At 36.6% G+C, this 24,246-nt stretch overlaps 1 protein-coding gene across 1 annotated transcript in view; it reads right to left on the bottom strand.

The window, feature by feature from the left end:
- LOC113081286 (integrin beta-like protein 1) overlaps positions 1 to 24,014 on the bottom strand; it is a 37,293-nt gene extending 13,279 nt beyond the window's left edge. Inside the window, exons 1-8 of the mRNA XM_026253363.1 lie at positions 23,814 to 24,014; positions 22,307 to 22,509; positions 14,620 to 14,766; positions 13,361 to 13,483; positions 12,769 to 12,909; positions 7,670 to 7,810; positions 6,925 to 7,071; positions 296 to 412 (exon numbers count right to left, since the gene is read on the bottom strand). Coding sequence (XP_026109148.1) covers positions 296 to 412; positions 6,925 to 7,071; positions 7,670 to 7,810; positions 12,769 to 12,909; positions 13,361 to 13,483; positions 14,620 to 14,766; positions 22,307 to 22,509; positions 23,814 to 23,905 — 1,111 coding nt within the window. The 5' untranslated portion in view covers positions 23,906 to 24,014. The remainder of the gene's footprint in view (positions 1 to 295; positions 413 to 6,924; positions 7,072 to 7,669; positions 7,811 to 12,768; positions 12,910 to 13,360; positions 13,484 to 14,619; positions 14,767 to 22,306; positions 22,510 to 23,813) is intronic.
- Between the last annotated feature and the right edge of the window lie 232 nt (positions 24,015 to 24,246).

Genomic DNA, 24,246 nt, shown 5'->3' with positions numbered 1-24,246 from the left:
CCAAGGGCTGCCCAGGGAAGAGACTGTTTTCAACTGTTTTCAACATTGATAGTTATAAATGCTTGAGCACCAAATCAACATATGAAAAAATCACGTGACTTTGAAGACTGGAGTAATGGCAGCTGGAAATTCAGCAAATTTAATATTTCACAGAATGGCTGTTTTTCCTGCATTTTTTGCAAATAAATGCAGTCTTTATGAACATTACATTACTATGGGGCCATAGACACGCAGCATCTAGAGATGGCACCATTAATGCTTATCTCGTTCTGCTCTGTGTGTTTGTGTGCATTACCTCCACAGATCTCTCTGTTCAGGTCCTCACACTGCCTGTCGTCACACTCACAGTTCTTTCCATGTATGCGTTTATCTCCGGGTGGATGGCATGTGCACTGGCCGCACAAACACTGTCCTGAAACACACAAATACTCTGTGAAAGGCAAGAAAACCAAACATGACAGTGAAACCCAAATCAATCTTATATGTGGCTATTTTTTGCTATTTTCTTCTCAAGATCTTGTATGAAGGTAGTTTAAATCTACATTTCACCTTGAATTTGGCTTATCAAGGTCAACCAGAAAACTCATTGCACTGAAAAGCACAGAGTGCCTTGGTCTATGCTTATCATAGAGCACATTAGGCTGCTAAAGTGGCACTGTCGTTGTTTGACATTGACAGCCGTCACAGCTCCAGCACCGTGCAGGCGAGGAGAACAACAAAGCAACGCCCTGTCTGACAACCCCTCAGCCTGCCAAGCAGATAAAAGCTGCGTACTGCCGTTGCCACGGTAACTGGTGATGTCATAAAATGTTTCCTTCATCGATTAGCATGTGGCGTCATGTAGCCCTTTCCTTAGCCTTGCGTGGCTACCCAACATTTAACTGCTAAGCCTGCAAGAGAGAAGAGCTCAAAACATGTAACGAAACACATTTTATGACAAACCACCTGTCTTTTCTGTCTGATTCAGTTCATTTTCACACCTCTAATAGCGCTATCCATCAAATAGCAAATCAAATTATACAGAACTGTCAGTGACAAGTTGAGCTCAATGAGTTAAAATGTACAAGTTATCATACTGACAAACTAAACTACTGAGCATAAATTCTGCACATTATTCAATGCCTTTATACAGACAGTAGAAAACACATGATGCACTAGACAGCCAAAGTCTATCTTTTCCATATGCTTTCACAGTGGCTAGTTGCATTATGTGTGTTTAATGGAGACAGCCGCGTTGGCACCTTCAGTGTGATTAATGGCTCCCTCGCTGATCATGTACTGCGCTTTGCTCCAAATCGAAACAATTAATTCGTTCACAATATTTGAGAGACAGCCATCCGGCAAGTTCAATTCTCTAGGGAGCTGTGCTTGCACAGGTGCCAAGACAAAAGCCCCATTCCTCTAAACTGTTAAACATCATAATGGCTCAGCATCATCAATTTCCAATAATATCTCTAAGAGTTACTTTATTATAAATGTATGATCATGGTGCTTAAAACCTGATATGGGCATTTAGAGTAAACGCTGAAAAGGGAGGTGTGCCACCTGTTCTGTGTTAGACCAGGATTTCTATCACAATATTGTTACAGTTAAGAAGTTTTCAAGAGACATTGGCTATGTTACAGATTTGTAGTACAGTACATAATACAATTACATGCATTAGTGTGTATTTCTGCATAGGAACACCTGTCAAAAAAATTAAATTAAAATAAATATGCATACACAGTTAGTACACAGTACAACTACTTTTTCCTTCTTAGTATTAAGCCTACTTTTTTTAATAATTTCAAGAAGCTTTTTCTATAAAGAACACTAAAGAAAAGATTCCACAGATGTTTAAAGTTTTTTCATGGAACCATTGATTCTATTAAAGAATATTTATTTTAAGAGTGTATTTATGAAATCCACCTTTGGAATGCTTATTTTCAATGTAGGACAGACTTATTCTAATCTCTTATACTATTTAGGACAAATGCGAATTGGGGCACAGCCATTTTGAAGTTATTCTTTGGCATGTCTGGAATGACTAAATGCCAAGACTGTATCACTCTTGTGCCACAAACTTGACAAGGACAATCAGGCTTGTAAAGACACCAGTGTTTAGCCACACAGACCACTGCCAGCTCTGACATTAAATGACAAGCGTGCCGGAGCCGTGCTGAGTGAATCCCGATGTGTCCTGTGAAGCATAAACCTGCCAAATACAGAGGTTCATGCAAATGAGACTTCTGGGGTCCTAAAAGGGGTGAGAAGGTTTCTCACTGTCTGCCTTTTAAAGTGCAATTAAGAAATGTCAAGAGCCACAAAGAACCAGAGGTGGACTGTTTCACAGTAGGGTTTAAGATGCAAATGCATGTAGGTTTGTATATATGAATATAAAATTACCTTGACTGTACACTACAGTGAGAATAAAATCATTGAACAAATTTTTTTTTATTATAATATAATATAATATAATATAAATAATTTGCACAATTCATTATAAAACACTGATTCAAAAATTACATGATCCAAATTGAAGTCACCACATACAGCTTAACACATTTTAAGAGGCATTAATATTTTATTTGCTTCTAATGCACCACTTCCCATCCTTTGCTGGTACTGAATATAGAGCAATCTGGGGAGAAGTACTAGCTTTACCACTTTTTCTTTTGAGACATTTTGCTTCTGTCAGACAATCTTGAAACATAGCATTTGGAGGCTTTTCAATCAGCACAGGAAATGAAAGGTCAGGGAGGACAGAACGAGTTGTGGCATTTGAAGGCATCACGAGACCACTTTTCAGGTGCTTCTCAATAGCAGCTACATGCACTGTATAGAGACCATAACAGTGACAGCACTCTGCATGTTTATGTTCATAAATATAAAGTGTAATTCACTAATGTAATTTTATTCATTTATTTTTTACTTAACATTCATCACACAATTCAACAGCATATACATATACATAGTACTTGGCCACATTCAGAAAGTACATTCCCTCTCAGTGCAGAACACCACTTGGTCCTTGTGAACCAAAGAAGGGCACCATTATCAAACTCAGAGGAAGTGATTGCAATCAGCCATAATTCTGCTGATTTGCTTTGAAAGATCGCTCATCACACCAAGCAGTTCTTAGAACACACTGGATATCAGTCAACATCTGCGTGGCAAATTAGGCTTCTTTTCCTTCTACTGTAAGACGACTGGGAGTGTTGAATGATTGCTGCTGTGCATGTTTAATCAAGATGCATTCTTTATATATGGCGCTGCGCAGTAATCTACAGAGTGCATTAGTGAGCTAATGAATAGTGTAAAAACTAACACTCAGTAGCTTCCGTCAGTGCAATCATTCATGTGTTGCTTCTCAAATGGAGGGATATACAACCGTGTAGTAAATATCTTTTGGTTATCCTATCATTGCATGTAAAATGGTAACATTAAATGTCAAATGTTTGATGTATGCAAAGATCATATGCAATGAAATGGCTGACAAGTTAGCAAAGGATTCATCTTATCTATGGTTGGAGCCGCTTTTCCAGCCTCAGCAGAAACACTCTCAGAATAGGTGTTTCCTGGAGGATATTCCAAGTTTAAGAGAAATTTGTTTCCTCTTGAAACCATTTACAAACTCTCCTGCTCTCTCTTTGTCCATTTCCTGCGAGTATTCACGAGTCACTGGCAATGATGAAAAATGGCCACATAAGTAAAAGGAGCGCGGCTAGCACACACAAAATCCAGATATCCATTTTTAGTCAGATGCTACTTGAATCTCAAGCAACTGTCATGTGGCATGGGAATCCCTCATATGGGGCTTCTCGGTGGAACTGTGTAAATGTTGGATTAATTCAACCACGTTGACAGTCCTTAATTGTGGGAGTGAAATTCAGAATGGAGGAAACCTGTATAATTACCTGCTGTCAGGATAATGGATGCAGCGAGCAGATCTATAGCTCTAATCGTGGGTGAAATTCTATGTAAACAGATGTATAAATCATTTGCTGGCCACATCTCATAGCACATGGTCACAGTATGGAGGGAGAGTGAATCTGCCAAAAGAGCCTCTGCTAAAATAAATGCTTTCAAATAGATAAGTAAAAAAAAATAAAATAAAGCGCAATATTACAAAAAAAACAACACCTCCAAAGCTTGCACAGTCATATACCACTTCCTTGATCATCTTTTCTTTCTGTAATGCTAGGTAGTTTCGAGTTATATACAGTATGCATTCGTAGTTTCGATTTTATATATGCATCTGCTTACACATGCAATTGCTGATTTCTGCTTCTTCTTCGTTGTGTTTTTATACAGACGTTCAATACTTTTTCAAAAGATGCATAATAGCGCCTCCTGTCGTACACCAGTGAAAACAAGGAACGATGGCAGGCAAAGAGTTAAATAAGAAAAAAAGAAACTGGTGAAACAGCTACTATAGTATAAAGAAATATAAGTACTTTTATTTTTATGTTTAATATAACAATACTTGATTATTCATTAAAATAATAATTATTATTTAAATAATAAATAAACAATGTATTATTTAATCAGAATACAATGTACAGGCTGTACTTGTACAGCTTGTCATACAATTGTGGAACACTTTAGTCAGTCAGTGCCGAAATAAATTAATTAAATAAACTGGCTTCCTTCCAGGAATTCTTTAATTTTGTTTTAAAATTTCCTGCCAATTAATTATTGAGCTTGGACACAATTTAACCCACCATTTGGTTAAAGCAGATTTTAGATGCTTTAAAGGTACAGCTGAAGGAATTAAAGTGAATAATTAATTATAGTGACTTTGTAACAAAATTTTCTTTTCTTTTTTTTATTTTCTTTTCTTTTCTTTTCTTTTTTTACGGTACTCACAATCATACTCTCAATGTTCCTGCAAAGACCAGAACAAACGGTTTTCACAGTGCTAAGATCCAAGCACAAAATCCCTATGCGGATTTAGCTTTTTATACACATGGTACTGAAAAAAATAATACAATGCATCTGGTTCACTAAAAGATTTGTTTCTAAGTTTCACCACAAGACTTGCTGCCAGATTCAGTGTTATTTCAGGTGCTACAGAAACACGCAGAGCTAAAGTCTTGAGGGATGAAACACAAAAGCTGCTACATACCTGATTCTTCCAGCCTGCATGTTCACATTTGTGTTTCTTATGTCCACTGGATCGAATTACTATTGACATTGTCTATGACAAACATGGACTAGCATTTAGTATTTACTGTAGCACTGTAATACACTTTCAACCCAGCCATTACAGCAAAAGTCATTTAATTTTTGACTTTTAAAATGAGACTAGTTATATTATCTGCACTATGTCGCAGGAGTATAACGAGAGCACGGGGGTGGAAGTCCTTCGAAAAACAAGCGCACAGAACACAGGCTCCATTAAAGTTAAATTATCACCTCACTCAGTGAAACAAGACTATTATTATCGCTCTTCACTTTCTTTGCAGCGGGGAACTATGGAAATAGCATTGTTTTGGAACAATTGCACTAGTTCTGATTCATCTACTGTGACATTTTTTCTCTTTCTAACAAGAGTGTCTGCAGAGATATGAATGGGCACCCCTACATGAAGCAAACTACATCTTCATAATTACCCTTACAAAAAGTACCACTGATTCTTAAAAGACTGTAATTCAGACAATTATGGCGATTTATATATATATATATATATATATATATATATATATATAGTTATTTTTTCTTTATTATATTAAATATATTTGAATTGTTAGGTACAAATGCCACTCTTACTTCAATTCATGTTACTACTATAAAACCTTATTAAATTAATGTTGGTTCTTTAACTGTGCTAGAATCAAACCACAAATGTCAAATTACATTTACACTTACATTTACATTTAGTCATTTTGCAGACACTGTTTTCCAAAGCGACTTACAATTGGAGAATACATAAAGCGACTCTTCTTAAAGAGGCAAACAGACACAGGAAGTGCTTGTAATACCAAGTTTCAGGCATTTGTTCAAATATGTACAAGCTAGAAAGGAAAGGTATAAATAATATAGATATATATACACACACACACATATATATATATATATATATATATATATATATATATATATATATATATATATATACACACACATATATATATATATATATATATATATATATATATATATATATATATATATATATATATATATATATATATATATATATATATATATATATATATATACATATATATATATATATACATATATATAATTTTTTGTATGAAGTCAGGTAAATGACCAGTTTTATGACAATCAAAGTTACTGTAACTACATTATTTTGGTGGCCAGGTAACCTAACAATATATTTTGTGTGGTATCATCTAAATTAGCTGCTAAAAACTTATATTTATTATAACTGAAGAGTATGCCATAAAATAAATTTTAAGGGCCAGACAAGGTAATAATTTTACATTTTAAACTGTGGTTTACCAAAGAAGGATAAATCAATGATTCACACAGCTCTATCAAAATCCATTATTTGAGGTGTGTATTCAGTATATAATCCTGCATCTGTTTGGAGTATTTGTGTTGTTTCTGGGTTTAGCAGTAAACTATCTCAGAGACATGTTTGGTCTCTTATAATTATTGCCGAAACCCTGTTTAGAATGAATCTGCAGGCTCAAAGAATGACGCAAACCACAACAACCTTATTTATGTAGCAACATGTGTTTCATTTAAACCAGTCTATTAAGATTGACATGCCAAATGAGAGTTTTGCTAATTTTAGCATCGTTCTTTCCGCTCAAGCTTTGCATCATGACATCATGAGTTGAAAATTACACACTTCACCTTTAAGAGTCCTCTGGCCTACCACGCGACCCACAAATGCAACACCTCGGATCTGTGAAACACTGCTGCTGGAACCCACTCTGGCGCAGATGAATAGACACTAGACTTAATTACCTCTGCCAAAGCAGGGCAGGCTGGAGGTTCCCCGGCACTTCTTCTGACTGGCTTCCACAGACAGCGAGCAGGAGAGAGGATGATCGCATTTCTTTCCATCCCAACCTTCCTTGCAGTCGCACCTGCCACAGTTACATTGACCGCGACCTTCAAACAGACACATAGCAGGATTTAGAGTCCTTTAATGGATGAACGATCGACTGAAGCTCTGCCTGAAGCTGCCCTAGATACAGAGAAAAGATTATACATTGGCGGTGTGTGTATTTATGTGTGTGTGTGTTGTTTTATGGATTTGAAGTTAAAGGGCACAACTCACAGGTCTGGCTGAGCGTGAATTTAAAAAATGTTTTGTCAACTCGGTCCTCTGAGGCAAACATAAGATTGACGCGCATATGGCCACAGAGTTATTTCTCAGCATTAGAACCAGATGTTGAAATGTTTCTGAACCGCATCTGTTGTTCTTCAGCTCAGGGTAATCCATGTGGCCTGTGTTTATGCGAGATCGTGAAGAGAACGGATATCGAACAGTTCCACCCTCCCCTGTTTTCAGCAACTGTCAGTATTTTTACTGCTGGATTTTGGAATGTGAACCATTTCCTTTTGAGGGGGTTTTTGATGAAGACAAAACGGACCCTTTCAACCTGAGAAAAACACTGCCAGAGTGCCAAGCTGGGATACAAATGTAATATATACAACATAAACTGATGATAAGAATAAGATGTTTGATGTTCAACTAGTGCTTCACCTGAACAGAAATCATCCGAGTATCTGTCGTACACGGCATGGCAGCTTCTCTCGTCACACTCGCAGGTCTCTCCGTGAATGTCGCCCCAGTCTCCTGAAGGATCCACATCATAGCAAGTGCACTCGCCACATACACATGTGCCTACAGAGACAGGGTGAAAGTATGGTGAAACTTTCACTGTGGGATTGACAATCATATCATAATTAACTGGTGTGACTCTCAAATCGTCTTGTTAAGGTAACAATTAAGAGAAGCTCAGAAATCTTAAACTTTTAATCTTAAAAATATATCACAAATAACATGTTTAATTAAACAATCCAATTGTGGCACTTTTTTAACATTTAAAAAAGCCTTTAAACAAGCCTTTCTCAAGCCAGAATTGCTGAACACCTCGGCAAGTTTTTATTATGATTCTGAAAGAATTCTCTCATGGTCACTAAGACTGCATTTATTTATATGCATTTATTATTATCAAAAATAAAGTAAATCAGCAATATTGCGAAATGATTAACATTTAAAATGTTTCCTATTTTAATATGATTTAAAATGTTATTTATTACTGTGATGGCAAAGCTGAATTTTCAGCAGCCATTACTGTTAATATTGTCAGTCACATGAATAAATTTCTATTAGAAATCATATGCAGATTTGGTAGTATTTATATTATTAACAAAAAATAGTTGTGTTGCTATACTTATGTGGAAATAGGGATACATTATGTTCAGGATTCTTTGATGAAAAAAAGAATAATAATAATTTATGTGAAACACAAATATTTTGTAACATTATAAATGTCTTTACTGTCATTTTTTATCAGTTTAATAATAATAATAATAATAATAATAATAATAATAATAATAATAATAATAATACAACAGCAATATATATATATATATATATATATATATATATATATATATATATATATATATATATATATTTGAAATTCAGGAACTGGTATTCTTAATTCAGTGCTGATAATTTTTTTTAAAGTGAGGCTTCCTTACATTTAGATTAATAACTTACATTTAGGACAGACTAAATTAGGACAGTCTTAGGTTTGAATTCAATGCCAGGTAAGGCCATTTTCTGATTGTTGGAATACAGGTTCAAACTGTTTTGCCTGTGTTAGAAGGATTAGGGCTTACTGAAACAGTTAGCTGCACAGCACTTTAATTGAAGTGATGCTGAAAAGGAAATCCAAATTTCTCCTGGGGGCCAAATCCTCCAGAGCCCAGCTGACAATAAAGGGGCCATGCATGGCAAGGATTGATGAGGATGCTTACTCCAAGTTCCCGCTAATCTATTGCCGGGGCGACAGTCATGGCAACAGAGCTGTGGGAAACACCTCCACTCTGATAAATCTGAGCCAGACCAGATGCAGCACAACTGGAAATCCTGTTTTCTCTTATCTGTGCAGTGAAAGCACACTGGGAAGCGATGCAGCTGGCGTCCTGCGAGCAGGGGGCTACACCACCATTTGCAGTCAGGGCTGTATTAACCATTGGGTTAGGCAGGGCTGAAGCCCCGGGGCCCAAGCAAAGCGAGCAATATTCGATAGGCTAAGTAAAAATGTCAGCAATTCTGAGAGAGAGGTGAGGGGCTCAAAAAATGAAAAACTTCAAACACAAACAACAGAAAAAAGCATGAGTTAGTCTAGTCAGTAAAATCCCCAGCTATCAAGTTATTTTACTAAAGCTTATTGAGTGGAAGTTGTTGGAACAGCAAGTGAACTGGGCACATGAAGCAGATAAAAACAGTGTCATCGTCCACACAGATTTGAGGTTAGTTTGATTATTAACTGGATTTATGTTGATTAACTGGATTTGAGTTTAAACAAACTACATTCATTTAAGGGATGGGAGATAATCCGGTAGAAATATATCAGTTGTTGATTGAAGTGCGTCATGATGTATAGGGTAAGCTTATCATTTAAATGTGTTTTAAGCAGGTTTTAAAACAAATGGTTTAAACTATTCATGGACATTAAGCAGCGGGGCAGAATTCATTCTGGTAAATACGTGCAGTAAGACTGTTTCTGCCTGATACGCAGCTGACTAAACTTAACATAAACTTAACATAAAATACGATATTTTGAAGAATGATCCTAATCAGTTTCTGGTCCCTATTGACTACAAGTGTATTTTATCATACTGTTGTTCCAAATATATTATTTTGTGTTCAAAAATAAAAAGAATATCATATAGGTTTAAAACAACAACAGCATTTTCATTTTTGTGTGAACTATTCCAGCCTAATGGAGCTGCTGTTGCCATTTTTGTCGATGATGTCGCTAAATCAAACATCAGAAAGAAAAAATATATATTCTTGACTGAATCACTTTTGTAAAATAAATAAGAATCAATGTATATTGAATGCATAGAGTGAAGACTATTCAGTCTATTTGTACTTTTTTAAAATATAATATAATATTGATTATTCAGTGCCTTAAGATTTTCAAGTAGGCCACTTCAAGTTCAAGTTTTCAAGTAAGATTTTCGGTTGTAGCCTAATTTGTGACTGTTCACTTGTCTTCAGTAAGCTTGTTTTTACTTAGGCTAGTATTATTTTTTGTGATATTGAAATTTTTAATAAAAATTATGAAATTTCAATGCATCAATTTTCAATGCATTTGATATGGGATAAAAATCTTATTTAAAGCTTATAAAATTATATACTTATAATTATTGTGATTGCGGGTGGCTGCAATAAGTCATAGCCCAGGGGGGCAATGCGGCTTTAATGTGGCCCTGTTTGCAGTCCTGTCAAAGACCTGTCCTCTCATCATATAGAACTTACATTGCACTTGATTTGCATTGTGCAACCTCCTGTGAATGCTTAAATAAATGGCATGAGCTGTATTATTACACTCGTGCATGTAAGAGTATATTGTTGCTTAGTGTATTGCACTTAAGCAAATACAATGATGTAGTAGCCCACTCTTCAGTAACCTTATTAGGGACTTGCTTACACTTGGCTAAGACTCAGTGGGAGTCCACTGAGGAAATGAAGAAACGATTAATGGAAGCCCAAGAGGGTCTTAGAAATGCTAATTATAAAATCATTACAGAACCATCTCTAACTGTAAAATTAAGGATCTACACTACAATATAGTATATCCGCCAATATTAGATATTAGACCAAATCTGTATTGGTCAGTATAGGATATACATTAAAACTCAAAAGTTTGGGGTCAGTAAGTTTTTTTTTTTTTTTTTAAGAAATTAATACTTTTATTTACCATGGACACATTAAATTATTAAAAAGTGACAGCACACATATTTATACTCTTTCAAGAGATTTTGATTTAAAAAAACATTTTGAGCTAATATTGAAAAGTAAAAAAACAGTGATTTCTGTAGGATCATGTGCCACTGAAGACTGGAATAATGGTTCCTGAAAACCCAGCTTTGTCATTACATTTACATTACATTTTAACAAAATTGTATTAAAATAGAAAACAGTTATTTTAAATTGTAATAATATTTTACAATACTATTATATTTTGCAGTGGGCAGCCATTTTTTGCAGCAGCACACGGGGAACAGTTCGGTGCCTTGCTCAAGGGCACCTCAGCCGTGGATTTGTAGGTGAAGAGAGTGCTGTACAGCCACTCCCCCCAACAACAATCCCTGCCAGTACAAGACTCGAACCCTCAACCTTTCGGTTACAAGTCTGACCCTCTGACCATTAGGCCATCATCTAACATTCACTTAAATTTAACCTGTAAAAAAAGAAAAACTGATTTAAAAAAAACCCACTGTTTCTGTATTGTTTATATAAAATCAATATTATATCAATACTTTTTTCCCCTTATAACACAGCTTTGTTAATGAATTGAAGTTTTAAATCTAATTTAATCTAAATCTAATCTGTTTTGTCTCTACCTCTAAAAACACAAAGATTTCAGCCTTGGATAGCCTCTCAACACTTTGACCAGACTGAGAAAATTTTTTCATCTAAGGGACCTACCAGCATAGTTTTCTTTATAAACATTAGTTGTAGATATAAAACTCTTACAGGCCTGCCTGCAACTGCCATTTGACCCCTTTTTCAGGCCTCCCTTTGGCATCCCATACTTGCCAGAATCACATTTAATAGACGCTCCCAGCAAGAGTTTGCATGAGTCAGGTTTTAAAAGTAGCTTTTATTAGAACCTAAGCATTTTTGCTTCATTTATAATTTTTTCCCCCTCTAAAAGGTTATTCAAAAGTATAACTTTGCATGGTTGTATTTCAAAGTGAAGGGCAAGCGACGTCATGGATTGAGAGGCTGACTGACTAAAAGAGGCTGTCATTTCACACAATAGCAGCAATCCACTGAGACCTGCCATTCACAGTGCAGAACGTATAATTGAAGGGTATAAACAGAATATAAAATACATAAAATGAGGCTGGACAGCTTAAAAGAGGCCAAAAAAATGGATATCTTTTACCATGTGCACTGGACGTGCGCACAATGGTAACTTAATTTCTGTTAAAGACAGAGGGTTTTCCCCTCAGTGTGGATGATAAAAATACATACGTGGTCAAATGTATGGATAAGCATGCCTACGGAAGGTCGTGAGGGATTTTCAATTCCTTTGGAAAGTGTAACTTCTGAAAAATGCTGTTTGTTTTTAGAAAGCTTCTGATGCGGAAAACCAGCGTGGTTGCTTGTGATGAGTGGATACGGTTTGTGGGCAGATTACTTAACCACAGACAGTGGTTCAGATTTGAGGTTGAGTTTATGCTGTGTACCACTTCACCCTTTTGATGTAATCAATTTCAGAGAGGCTCCCTTGAGGTTCACCGGCAATATGAGAGCCAAAGATTTTTTGGCAGCCTGATGCATCTTAATGGAAAATGCATTTTGCAACTCTCATTTGTGCTTGTCAGGTGAAATTACTTATGCTGTATGCTGATACGGGACAATTAGACTTATTTCGTTGCAGATTCTCTCTGTGGAAAAAACCCTTCAAATAAAATTCTAATTTGATTTAGATGCCCCTGCAGGAGCATTAAGGATAACATATGGGAATATATTATTAGTTGAGGTTAAAGGGTGATAGGAAATATTGGTAACGTCAGAGAAAGCTAAATGCTTGCACAAAGACAGACCTCTGTTGCTGCAGATCTTGCCATCTGGAGATGTGCATCTCCGCTTACTCTCCCATGGGCTGATGTCACACTGGAATTCACATTTATCTCCATGCCAACCAGCCGAGCAGTAACAGTTTCCACAGTAACACTTTCCATGGCCTGCAACCACGAACACAGAGAGGGAAATTCAGTTTCAGAGTTTTGAGATTAAAAATAAAAAAATCATCATTGACCAAATGCAGGTATGGCAAGTGTACATGTTCCTAATGCTTATATTACTACAGCCACCATAGTCTCAAGCTACCATAGTCGTACCTTATTTACCTCTAAAAGATACAAATTAGTACAATAAAGATATATATTAATAACTACTGAGTACATGTTAGTAAGCTATCTAAAATGCACATACAGTATTAGTACCTTTTTTAAAGAGTACAGCCCCACTGACATATTTTGTACCTTTTTTTTCTGAGAGTACATTAAAAGTTTTAGCAAAAATCAGTAAGAAAAACAAAGCCGCTTTTATTTTGTTATCTAGACATACACAATTTACAGAAATGTGTCCAGATATTTAATGGGTCACTCAGGACTGGTCACCCTGTGATCGTACCTCCACACACTTCTCCAGAGTCTTCATCCAAACACTCGCTGTCATCACACTCGCAGTAGCGTCCACTGATCAGGCCCTTCCCATCGGGATTGTGGCACATGCAGCTGCCGCAGTGACAGGTGCCTGTCGGCCAGACACATCAATGTCAAAACCCACAGATCTCACACTGTCACACTGCTCCACAGCACCGCACAGCAGCAAACACACTTCTACATGTGAAGACACACCGACTTACACAAACAAACCCAACCTAAGGCTATATACACTATAGAATTGCACGCCATTCAGAATTTGATGGAAAATGAACTGAGAATTCCTAAACTTGTAATGAGCCAGCAAACTGGGTTAGGATGACAGAATGAAATTCTAAGTGTAATTTTACATTTTAGTACAAAATACCTTTACACATAAGTTATCATAAACAAAATTTTCCCCTCATAATTCGTACATTATATAAAAAGAAATGTATATTAATTGAAAATAAATTAGTTTATATCAATTTAAATTCAATAAAATCTATTAATTTAAATTAGAATTCATTTCATATTATATATTTTATTTTATGGACCATGGTAGAACAATGTAATTTTCGCAATATAATAATAATAATAATAATAATAATAATAATAATAATAATAATAATCTAAGAAAAAAAATCCACATACAGTATATAGGAATAATTTTTTGCTATTCAAATATTTAAAATAATTCATAAATTAGGGCTGTCTACTGTCAACACACACACACACACACACACACACACACATTACTCATGATTAATTGTTTTGACAGCCCTATTATACATTTATTTATAGTTAAAATTAATAGTGTTAACTTAATTAAGTTTAAAATTTCAGTCCAGTAAATCTTCTTCCTATCATTTTGATTTAACTGGAAATGTGAACAAATTGATTCAAATACCGAAAACAAGCCAATTCTTACATTCTGAATTTTGCCCAATCCTGATGTATAACATTTTCACAAACACACATGCCCTAATGACACGGTAGACACATAGCAGGCAACTCTGCAAGCAGCTGGGCCCCCTGCTAACAACATACAGACCCATCACCTAAAGTTAATGTTCAGGTCGGTGTAAGGGTTAAGTACAGGGTTGGGGGCAAGGTGTGAAATACAAGCAGGCTGTTATTTTCCAGGCCAGCCAGAAAGAATGTTTGGACAACTGCATATCACTTATCTTGACCTTCAGTTCTATTATTTATAGGCCCCCATGCAATACCAAATATCAAACATCTTACCTGCATTGGAGCAAACAACACCCTGTGCATTGCGACAGAGGTCTTTACTGGTTTTTCTGGAGAGTGAACATTCCTCCTGGTACTGACAGGATTCCCCAAACCAGTCTTCATCACAGAAACACTTTCCACATTTGCATATCCCATTATCTGAATTGGAAACACACATACAAAATACAGTTATTGATTGCTTTGAGTAACATGCGGTCATGATACAGACCCACACTGCTAAAGTAAGTGGGTTGATAACAAATTATATTTTGTTGGAGGAGTCAAAGAGCTCACTACAAGATCGATTTTGTGATTTTTAACACATTTGTAAGTCGTTTGGAGAGGCCAAGGTGATGTGAAAGACATTAACACTTCCCATGTATGCATGCTTACCTAGGAAACCCTGACAGAGTGTTGTGTGTGTTTCACACATGTGTGCTTATCCCAGCTAAAAGGTGTTGAAGATTCCTCATAGTTCATTTCCACACCATAGGTATTATACAATTGCACAACCCTATAAACTAGAGGTGTGCTACTGGATCAGTGTAAATGTATTTTGTTTTTAAACATTTTTAATTCAGTAAAATGAAAAATTCTCCAGTCAGACTATTTGCTCAATGATGCACTAGCCATAAAATTGGTCATTGTTAACGAAGCAACATGAATAGGCCTATGAAGTGTGAAAAGAGAAAAAATGAGTTCTACTCATTACAAATACTGAAACATTTTTCATTCATGTCTACCACTTTCTCTTCTTTCTTCAATTTAATATGCAAGCAACAGTACCAAAAGTGAGGTTATTTTTCTATATCAGACCATTGTTGATTGCCTGTCATTATTCTTAACTCTATGGAGGAAACAACCGGCAGACAAAATATGCCACAGATATATCCTGTTATTGTAAATCCAGCTCCTTTAGCCACATCTTGAAGTGTCATCTTCAATCACTCCCTGCACTAATCCATCATGTAAATTTGATGTCGTCTTCAAGGGCTATCCATCAGTCCTTAACAATAGCCTTGTTCTGCTCCTGCACTCATTACCAGACAGTCTTGGCTGCTTGTCACAAATATTCAGTGTTTTATAGCTAATCTGGAGGGAAAGTCAAGATTTATGCTAATGCCAAATGGAGGATACATCTATCTTGTGCTCTATAGATTAAAAGCAAATTGGTATTGCAAATGTTAAGATATGAGCCAAGCATTTTTGGAATTTGGCTATGATATGATCTTTTAATAAGGCATTCCTCATCCTGCGTTTTTAGGCGTGATATGTGAACGGCCCCTTAGTCATGTTTCCTTGAAATTTGGTTGATGCCAGAGTTCGATCCTGAATGCAGACATAATCACTCTGACATATCAACTGCCACCCCTCCTATATGTGGGAGGAAGAGTTTGATCCTTGCTGTCCACTGTGCCACCAGGGGCATAATTTCCCCCCTCCCGGCTGATGTGCCAAGACGGCCATATCCACGCTGGGCCGTATGACTCACTCTAAACAGCTGTGTATTAATAGATGGTGTATCCTCATCAGATAAATTGGAGACGGCGAGCAGATTAATGAGTCATCAGATGCTAATAGCTGTTCCTATTGCAGACAGTGCTGTCCATGTTAAATACAGACAAAGGAATATGGGGTGACCAGGAGTCTGCAAGACATAAACTCTAATTACAATTATTTATTTCGTGAAGCATTGAATCGCAGACGATGTTGTCTCTGAGCATCCAGCTCATTTCAGGATGAAAATGTTCTTGGATCAAGAATGTACTTAATGTTTTCAGTAAATACATTTACATTTAGCATTTATTTTTATTTAATTTGTTTACCTTAAAGCAGCATTTATTTAGCTTATTTTATATTAAGGTATAAAAGGGTAATAATCATTGCAAAATTGTCCCTATTAACTGTTAGGATCTTAACTAACCTATGCAAATGAAAATCAAATTGAAATCAGTGAGTGATAGTGCTTTCAAAGATAGCAATTACATCTGTGATTGGACTGTGAGTATAATAGCTTGTTCCGATTAACGGTGTACACAAGGATAAAGACACTAAATCATCCAAGATAATAAAAAGGAAAGCATTATATTCTATACAGGTGCATATCAATAAATTAGAATGTCGTGGAAAAGTTCATTAATTTCAGTAATTCAACTTGAATTGTGAAAATCGTGTATTAAATAAATTCAGTGCACACAGACTGAAGTAGTTTAAGTCTTTGGTTCTTTTAATTGTGATAATTTTGGCTCACATTTAACAAAAACCCACCAAAATCTCAACAAATTAGAATATAGTGAAATGCCAATCAGCTAATCTACTCAAAACACATGCAAAGGTTTCCTGAGCCTTCAAAATGGTCTCTCAGTTTGGTTCACTAGGCTACACAATCATGGGGAAGACTGCTGATCTAACAGTTGTCCAGAAGACAATCATTGACACGCTTCACAAGGAGCCACAAACATTCATTGCCAAAGAAGCTGGCTGTTCACAGAGTGCTGTATCCAATCATGTTAACAGAAAGTTGAGTGGAAGGAAAAAGGGTGGAAGAAAAAGATGCACAACCAACCGAGAGAACCGCAGCCTTATGAGGATTGTCAAGCAAAATCGATTCAAGAATTTGAGTGAACTTCACAAGGAATTGTCTGAGGCTGCGGTCAAGGCATTAAGAGCCACCACACACAGACGTGTCAAGGAATTTGGTGAACCACAGACAACGTCAGAGGCATCTAACCTGGGCTAAGGAGAAGAAAAACTGGACTGTTGTCCAGTTCTACAAAGTCCTCTTTTCAAGTTTTGTGTTTCATTTCCATTTTCAAAATTTGACATTTAATACAGTGTTACTTGCTTTCGTAATTATTTGTGAAAGTTGATTATATACCAAATATTTTTAATGTGTAAATGCAGCCTAATTTTACATATCAATACAAGAAAAAGATAATAAATAAAACAGGGCTGCACCATTGAAATTAATTTAACAAGTTTTACAATAGACAATTCATTAAGGAACAACCAAAGAAACTGACAAGATTTTTTATGCTTTACAAAAGACGCAGACCCCAGCAGACCCTGCGTTAATCAGCATTCTATGAAGTTTGCACATGTTTTTATCCAAACAAACCTTTAATAAACCAAGGCCTCTATGTGCTAGCTTGATCTTGAAGACATTTTTGTCCTCTTAGCCTGTTAAACAGCGGAATTTGTATAAAACAAGACAGTGAGGTAATTATTTCCCCTTGTTGTTCTCCTGTTTTGCGTTGTAGAGCGTGAAATGATTATGTGCTAGGCTAGGCTGGGTGTGAGGGAGACATCTGTCCTGGCTAATAATGCTGCATACCTACAGCAGACCTGCAGCGATGAAGACAGACCAAATCATGTAAAGATTGAGGGTCACTGTGTGTAATAAGTTTATAGACAATCTATGATTTATGATACTTGTCAGACCTGTGGTCCCAGCATTTTCAGCTCATATGGGAGATGTGCGTTCATGTCCGGCCCATGTCATGTTAATTTTTTCCTTATTTCCTCTCACCTGACATTTGATAGTGTGTTAGTAATTGGATGAAAGCCCATAGAGGGAATGAAAGTGTCATTTTGGCACCATCATTGTTACTTGCAGTGAAATGACAGTGTTGTCCCCTGTTTGGACACAATTTCCTCTTCCACTGTATCCCCAAGTGCATATTGACCTAGAAGGCATGTGACCTTTTCATGTAATTTGAAGTATGGATCAGACCTGCTGCCTGAACTAGAGCTGAACACACTATATGGTGACTTGCTAGAATGTGTATGTTGGTTTACCTGAACCATAAACACTGCTGTCAAGCCCATTGTGCACTATCATCACACTTCACCGAAGCATTTTTAAAAGTGTTATTGGTGTTTATAACATGCTGTAAAAATGTCTTTAGCACATAATATTAAGGTTTAGAATGTAATTTGTACCTCTTGCTTTAGTGTGCCAGTAGGAAATATCAGTTTTTAGATGTCCAAACATTCCGTTAGCAAATATTGTAAAGTGATATTTGTGCATGAACAACAAATCCAGATTGAGACAGTCTTTGATAAATATTGAGACAGATTATTCTAAGTATCTTGGAGAAGTTGCCTCAGTTCCTCTATGGATTTCTATGTGGCTGTCCGCACAGAATACACTTTTCCATCGTTTTTCTTTGTAAACAAGCGCTAGATGGACATCTCTGCATCTCATGCATCACACAGTGTTTTAAACACGTGGCACTCAAGTTAAAAGAAAGGTCAGATGATTTTCCCATAGAATTCATTTCCCCATCCAAACTTTTGGGGAAGAACAAAAGTCCAATAACAAAGACTGAGGAAAAAGCTCTTGATGGAGTTCCACTGGGACATGAGAACATGGAAGATCACTTTTCTGACATGCTCACTCAAGCACTTAACAAATAAAAGCAAAGGATCTCAAGGGTATCATAAATCATAACCATCCTTACTGATGTATATAAAAAACTTTCTTTTGACATAAATGATCATAAATCTGTTCTTCACATATACCTCATCTTAGTTTGTTTCAAACTGGAGAGGTGAAGTCTCTAGATGGCAACATTTGCTGGATAAAAAAAGGACAATGCATTACATCACAGGACCAAAAATGAAGGTCACACCAAGTTGCTGAGAAAATCCCTGCAAATGGAAAAGCTAGAGAGGAAAAAGTTAAGTCAGCGTTGTGCCAAATCTTTCACGTGGCTCCTTGAAACCCCAATTAACTTGTTTTGGGAGATGGAAAAAGGAGTAAGAAAAGTGAAAAGGAACTGCCACGTTGAGCTCTGTCCCCATAAAGTAGAAGAAAAAATCAAAACAAGGTCACAAAAAGGGAAGAAAACCATGAAAATGTGCAGAATTTTTCTCAGTTGGTACAAACAATTCAAATCCCATGGAAATGCTTGTACATTTGAATTTTTGTACCATTCGGTGACAATAAATGAAAAGGAAATATTCACATATGTTAATCAAATGTAGCCTTATTAAAAACTCTGGAGATGCGAGCAAACCAAAAAAATCCAGCTGTCAGGTAAAAACATTTTGTTGTTTTTTTGCACCCTTAAGTCCTAGTTCACAGTCTTATCGCTGGGTCAACATATGCTGTCATGTCTATCTGTTTGTCGGTGAACAAAAACAGGTGTTTCAAAGCAAAATGATTTATGGAGTCTCCCTGAACAAATTCAATTCTCCAGACACCAAGACAGAAATTTCTCATTAAATGCTCCACTTATCATGCAACACTTGTAATGAGAAATTAAATTATTAAAAAAGGGATGAAAGAAAAAAGGAAGACAAAAAAAAACACAATGTGTTATGTCTTAGGGAACACAATGTGTTTTTCAAAAGAGCAAGTTGTGATTATGAAACTGGAGCACATAAACAAGACCTTATATGCCCTGTGTGCTCACTGAAATGATAAGACAGTGTTTCAAAGAAATATACAAACAGTCCTGCTCAGCTTGCACATCCTGCAGTTTTTGCATAATTGTCAAAAAATATTGGACTGAATACAACACACAAAGCACAGTCTTTCTCACTGTTCTGGTATAAATTCCACCGGATACTGTTCTAAAACTTTCATTACAGTGAAGCGAAGGGATGTGCACAGTGGCAAAACATCAGAATCCTTTTACAGCTCTAGAATATCCCAAACTGCCATGAATCAGCTCAGAAAACCAGCTTTCTAGTTAAAGGGGTCATATGACGTTGCTAAAAATATCATTATATTGTGTATTTGTTGTTATGCAATGTGTTCATGTGGTTTAAGGAAACAATGTACATTATTGTTGCTCCTCAATGCCCTGTTTTTTTTTACAAAGCTCATTGTTCTGAAAAGCGAGGTGTACTCTGATTGGCCAAGTATCCAGAGCATTGTGATTGGCCGAATGCCTAAAGCGTGTGATGGGAAAATGTTAGATCCCCTTAACATACTGTGATGCCGTGTGACCCGCTTTCACAACGAAACACACAGTGTCTCCATAAACAAAGCTGCGGCGGCAACGGCGAGAATAAAAGTTACACCTTCTTTCTATGCATGAACGTTTGGGCATCATTATGCAAATCTTCCAACATCATGACATAGACATGTGGGGGCATGTTATAATGAGCCATTTTAGGTAGGTGTGGCTGACTATTAACTTTTATAAAGAATATCTCTTTGGATTTGAGACTTTAGTCTTTGCAGCTTTACAGATCTTTTTTTATGCACCAAGAGCTTGTAACACTCCAAAGAGATAGGAAAATTTTAAATTGTATCATATGACCCCTTTAAAAGATGAGTATTTTGACAAAGATGCACAATGAAAATCCTTGATGTTAGGCAAAAAATAAATATTGGTCCATATGGGGCCTCCATTTCAGACTACGTAACCATGAGAGAAACCCTATTATCAGCTATGCTCCAAGCTAATGAGCTCTTCACTGGTTTGCAACATGCCTCCACAAATAAATCTTTCTTTCCAGCACATATCTCCATTAGCAGTCCTCATCATCTCATGTCTACAGATCAGAACCGGAGGAGTTACGGAAATGGGTGTTTTTGTTCAAAGTCTGTCAGGTGGATTTCTATTTTCAAGATTATAGAAATCAACATGTTATATATAGAGCAACAGCCGGAAAGTAAAGAAAAAAAATAAAAATTTGTTATTGGAAAAATGTATTTTTAGTTGTAATGTATAAACCTAAAGAAAGATCAATCATCAGCTCTGAGGTTATTTGGTTATTAGCTGATAATATCTGCAGAAGTCCAATCCAAGTTCTACTTCCTTAAAAAAGACAAACAAAGTTTAATATCCAAATTCCACAGAAAAAAGAACACTACCCATAATTGTGAATAGAGATTTTGAGCCAAAAACTCATCATCAAACACCAATGACTTGTACATGTGCGTCCAGTAATTTTAGACACTTCCAAAACTGTTGCAACAGAGATGGAATTAGTTTTTAAACACACACATTGTTTCCATCTATGTTGCCACCATCTTGGAAGTGCCTTTTTCAGTTCTTAAGAAGGGGGTGTCCCAATACCTTTATCCATATAGTGTATGTACAAGACATTGGTGTTTGGTGATGAGTTTTTGGCTTCATTTAAAGTGTTCAGCTGGGATTATGACTTTATGCAGACCAGTCAAGTTCTTCCACACTGACTGAATCAATCATTTCTTTTTTAACCTTGCCTTATACGCAGATGCACCAACTTACACTAGCACCAACATTGTGTCCTTATAATTATACAATGTTTCAAAGCCATCAGCAGATCGTGCAGCTGTTAGTTGAGGGTTTGGATGTCAGGTTATTCAGGAGTCTCTGCTAATGGATTTTGCACACACTCACCATCCAGTGGAAACTACTGAAATGACATTCAACACAGTGAAGGAGGAATCTGTGAAAATAATCCTTTGAAGCAGTGTCTGCAAATTCTTTTAAAAAGGGGGTTGCTACAGAACAACATGGTACCCAAAAAGGCTCTTTTGAAACTAAAACTGTTTGGCTGAATAGAGGCACTGTGAAATTCAAATGAGACCATGTAGCTAATGACACAATATTGGATAGAACATCAAAGGCCTTTACTGAAGCTGGATGTGTGTCTAGCATGTCTTCAAAGCCTTTTTTTTTCACAAGACACCTGATATTGAAACGTAACATACACAAGTGAAGGTCTATGTTTGGAGAGTGCTGACAGCTCTTACCTCCACAGGTCTTCCCGTCATATGTTGGACAGATCCAATCATGGCACTCACAAAGCGGTCCATAGAAAGTTCCGGGTTCCGTCACTTGGCATATGCAAATCCCACACTCACATTCACCTCTCCCACTACAGATCAAACCGTCTAAGGTCCGACAGCGCCTCAGTGATGATTCATGGGAGATCTTACACTCTCCACCCACCTGCCTGCAAGACACAAGTGTTCATTCACCCCATGACCTTTGCCTTCCACATCAAACCTCTGTTCTTCCTCTGTAGGTGAACATATGCCAGATGGTGGAAGGGTGGGTGGTGGTTTGCAATCCTCTCTTTCACCAGTAATGACAACCAGACTCCCTCTTCCTTTCTGAAGGAAAACATTTGTTTGGTTTCTAACGATAGGCTATGCAATGGATAAGATTTTGGCAGATTTCTTGTGTATATCTCCCAGTACGCTTCGGAGCTAATATTTAAAGATAACAAAAAGACTTGGTAGCAAAATAACACTATAATGCAGGTCATGTGGAAATCAAATGGAGCAGTGACTCATAAGGTATGATTCTGCTAGTACTCAGTCCCAAAGAGAACAGCAAACTCGTGTCTAGACACTGTCCATACAAATGCATCTGCTAAAAGATCTGAATTGGAAAGCAATAAAAATAATCTGAAGTTTCTGTCCATTGAGGACAATACTATAATATAATCAAAGAGTATATTGCAGTGTATACTGGTAAAGTGTCTAAAAAGAAAATGCTGTCAAACTCAAGGACAAGATTTTCATTACAAACCTACTGAAAAAACAAACGCTGGACTGTATTGCACTGTTTATTATTTTCCCACCCGAGTTCCCATGTGAAAAATGTTTCATTTGGTAGTGTTCTTACATACCACTCCTGCTTCTTGTCTCTGCAGTTGGCCTTTCTCACATTACAGGGTAATAAAAATACACTTTTTTTTTTTTTTTTTTTTTTTAAGTAAACACTGTTCAGGGGCTTGGTATGGTTGCACTTACATGGAACAAGTCTGTCAGCCACAACAGCATATTAACTCTTATTCAGTCCCTGTGTCTGACTATGTGCAATCCAGCGAGAGCATACATAAACATGCATTGTGGTACACATTAGGGTGAATGCGCACCTGCTATGTATAAACCACTTACGTAATTTGTCAAAATTAGAGTCACACAACTGTGGACCTTAGAAATACTATAAGAAGAGGTCAAAAAGCATATGCATATGTTTCTGATTTTACTGTATGTTCTGTTAGGTAAAAACTGGCTTAAAGGGGCTCTAAGTAAAACAAATAAAACATTGCTGACACCTTCCCATTCCTGTAAAGAATGGAAAAAGAAATAGCAAAAAGCTTAAGATAGAAATCTACAAACCTTGTACTACTTCTGTAGCTGAGACTACACGACAGCAAACTTTCCCCAGTAAATCCAGTCTGTCAGCAAAACGTGATTGAACAGTGGAAAAGTCAAAATGATTGAAAAACAAGACAGCTATACTCACCTTAGCGACTGCCGTAAACTTCCTTGAACGGCAGAGAGCAAAATTAGAAGCAAAGAAACTAAGACGGAGTTCACCAAAGTCTCTGCATGCATGTTTATATCCTCACCAGAAACCTGAAGTGAAGTGCCTTCAGGAATTTCCACTTTCCAAAACAGAGGGAGATCGGGCTGGCCAAATCCAGCTCGAAAACTTCAGAGGCCAACAGCGCTCTCCATATGAATGCCTTTGATTAGTTTTTACTTTCGGTGCAAAGGCAGGAGTAAGACAATATAAAGTGCCAAAAAAGAAGAAAAAAACGTATCACCGTAATTCAAAACAGTTGTTCACAAAAATTAACTGAGGACTTTACTTTACATATATCCGCAGTGCTGTCATTTTAAAAGGGGATTTGCTATATATAGCAGTCATTTATAAAAACAGAACATAAAATATA

This window comes from Carassius auratus, unplaced genomic scaffold (assembly GCF_003368295.1).
Source record: "Carassius auratus strain Wakin unplaced genomic scaffold, ASM336829v1 scaf_tig00033648, whole genome shotgun sequence".
Taxonomy (NCBI): domain Eukaryota; kingdom Metazoa; phylum Chordata; class Actinopteri; order Cypriniformes; family Cyprinidae; genus Carassius; species Carassius auratus.
This window is presented reverse-complemented; position numbering and strand designations above follow the sequence as displayed.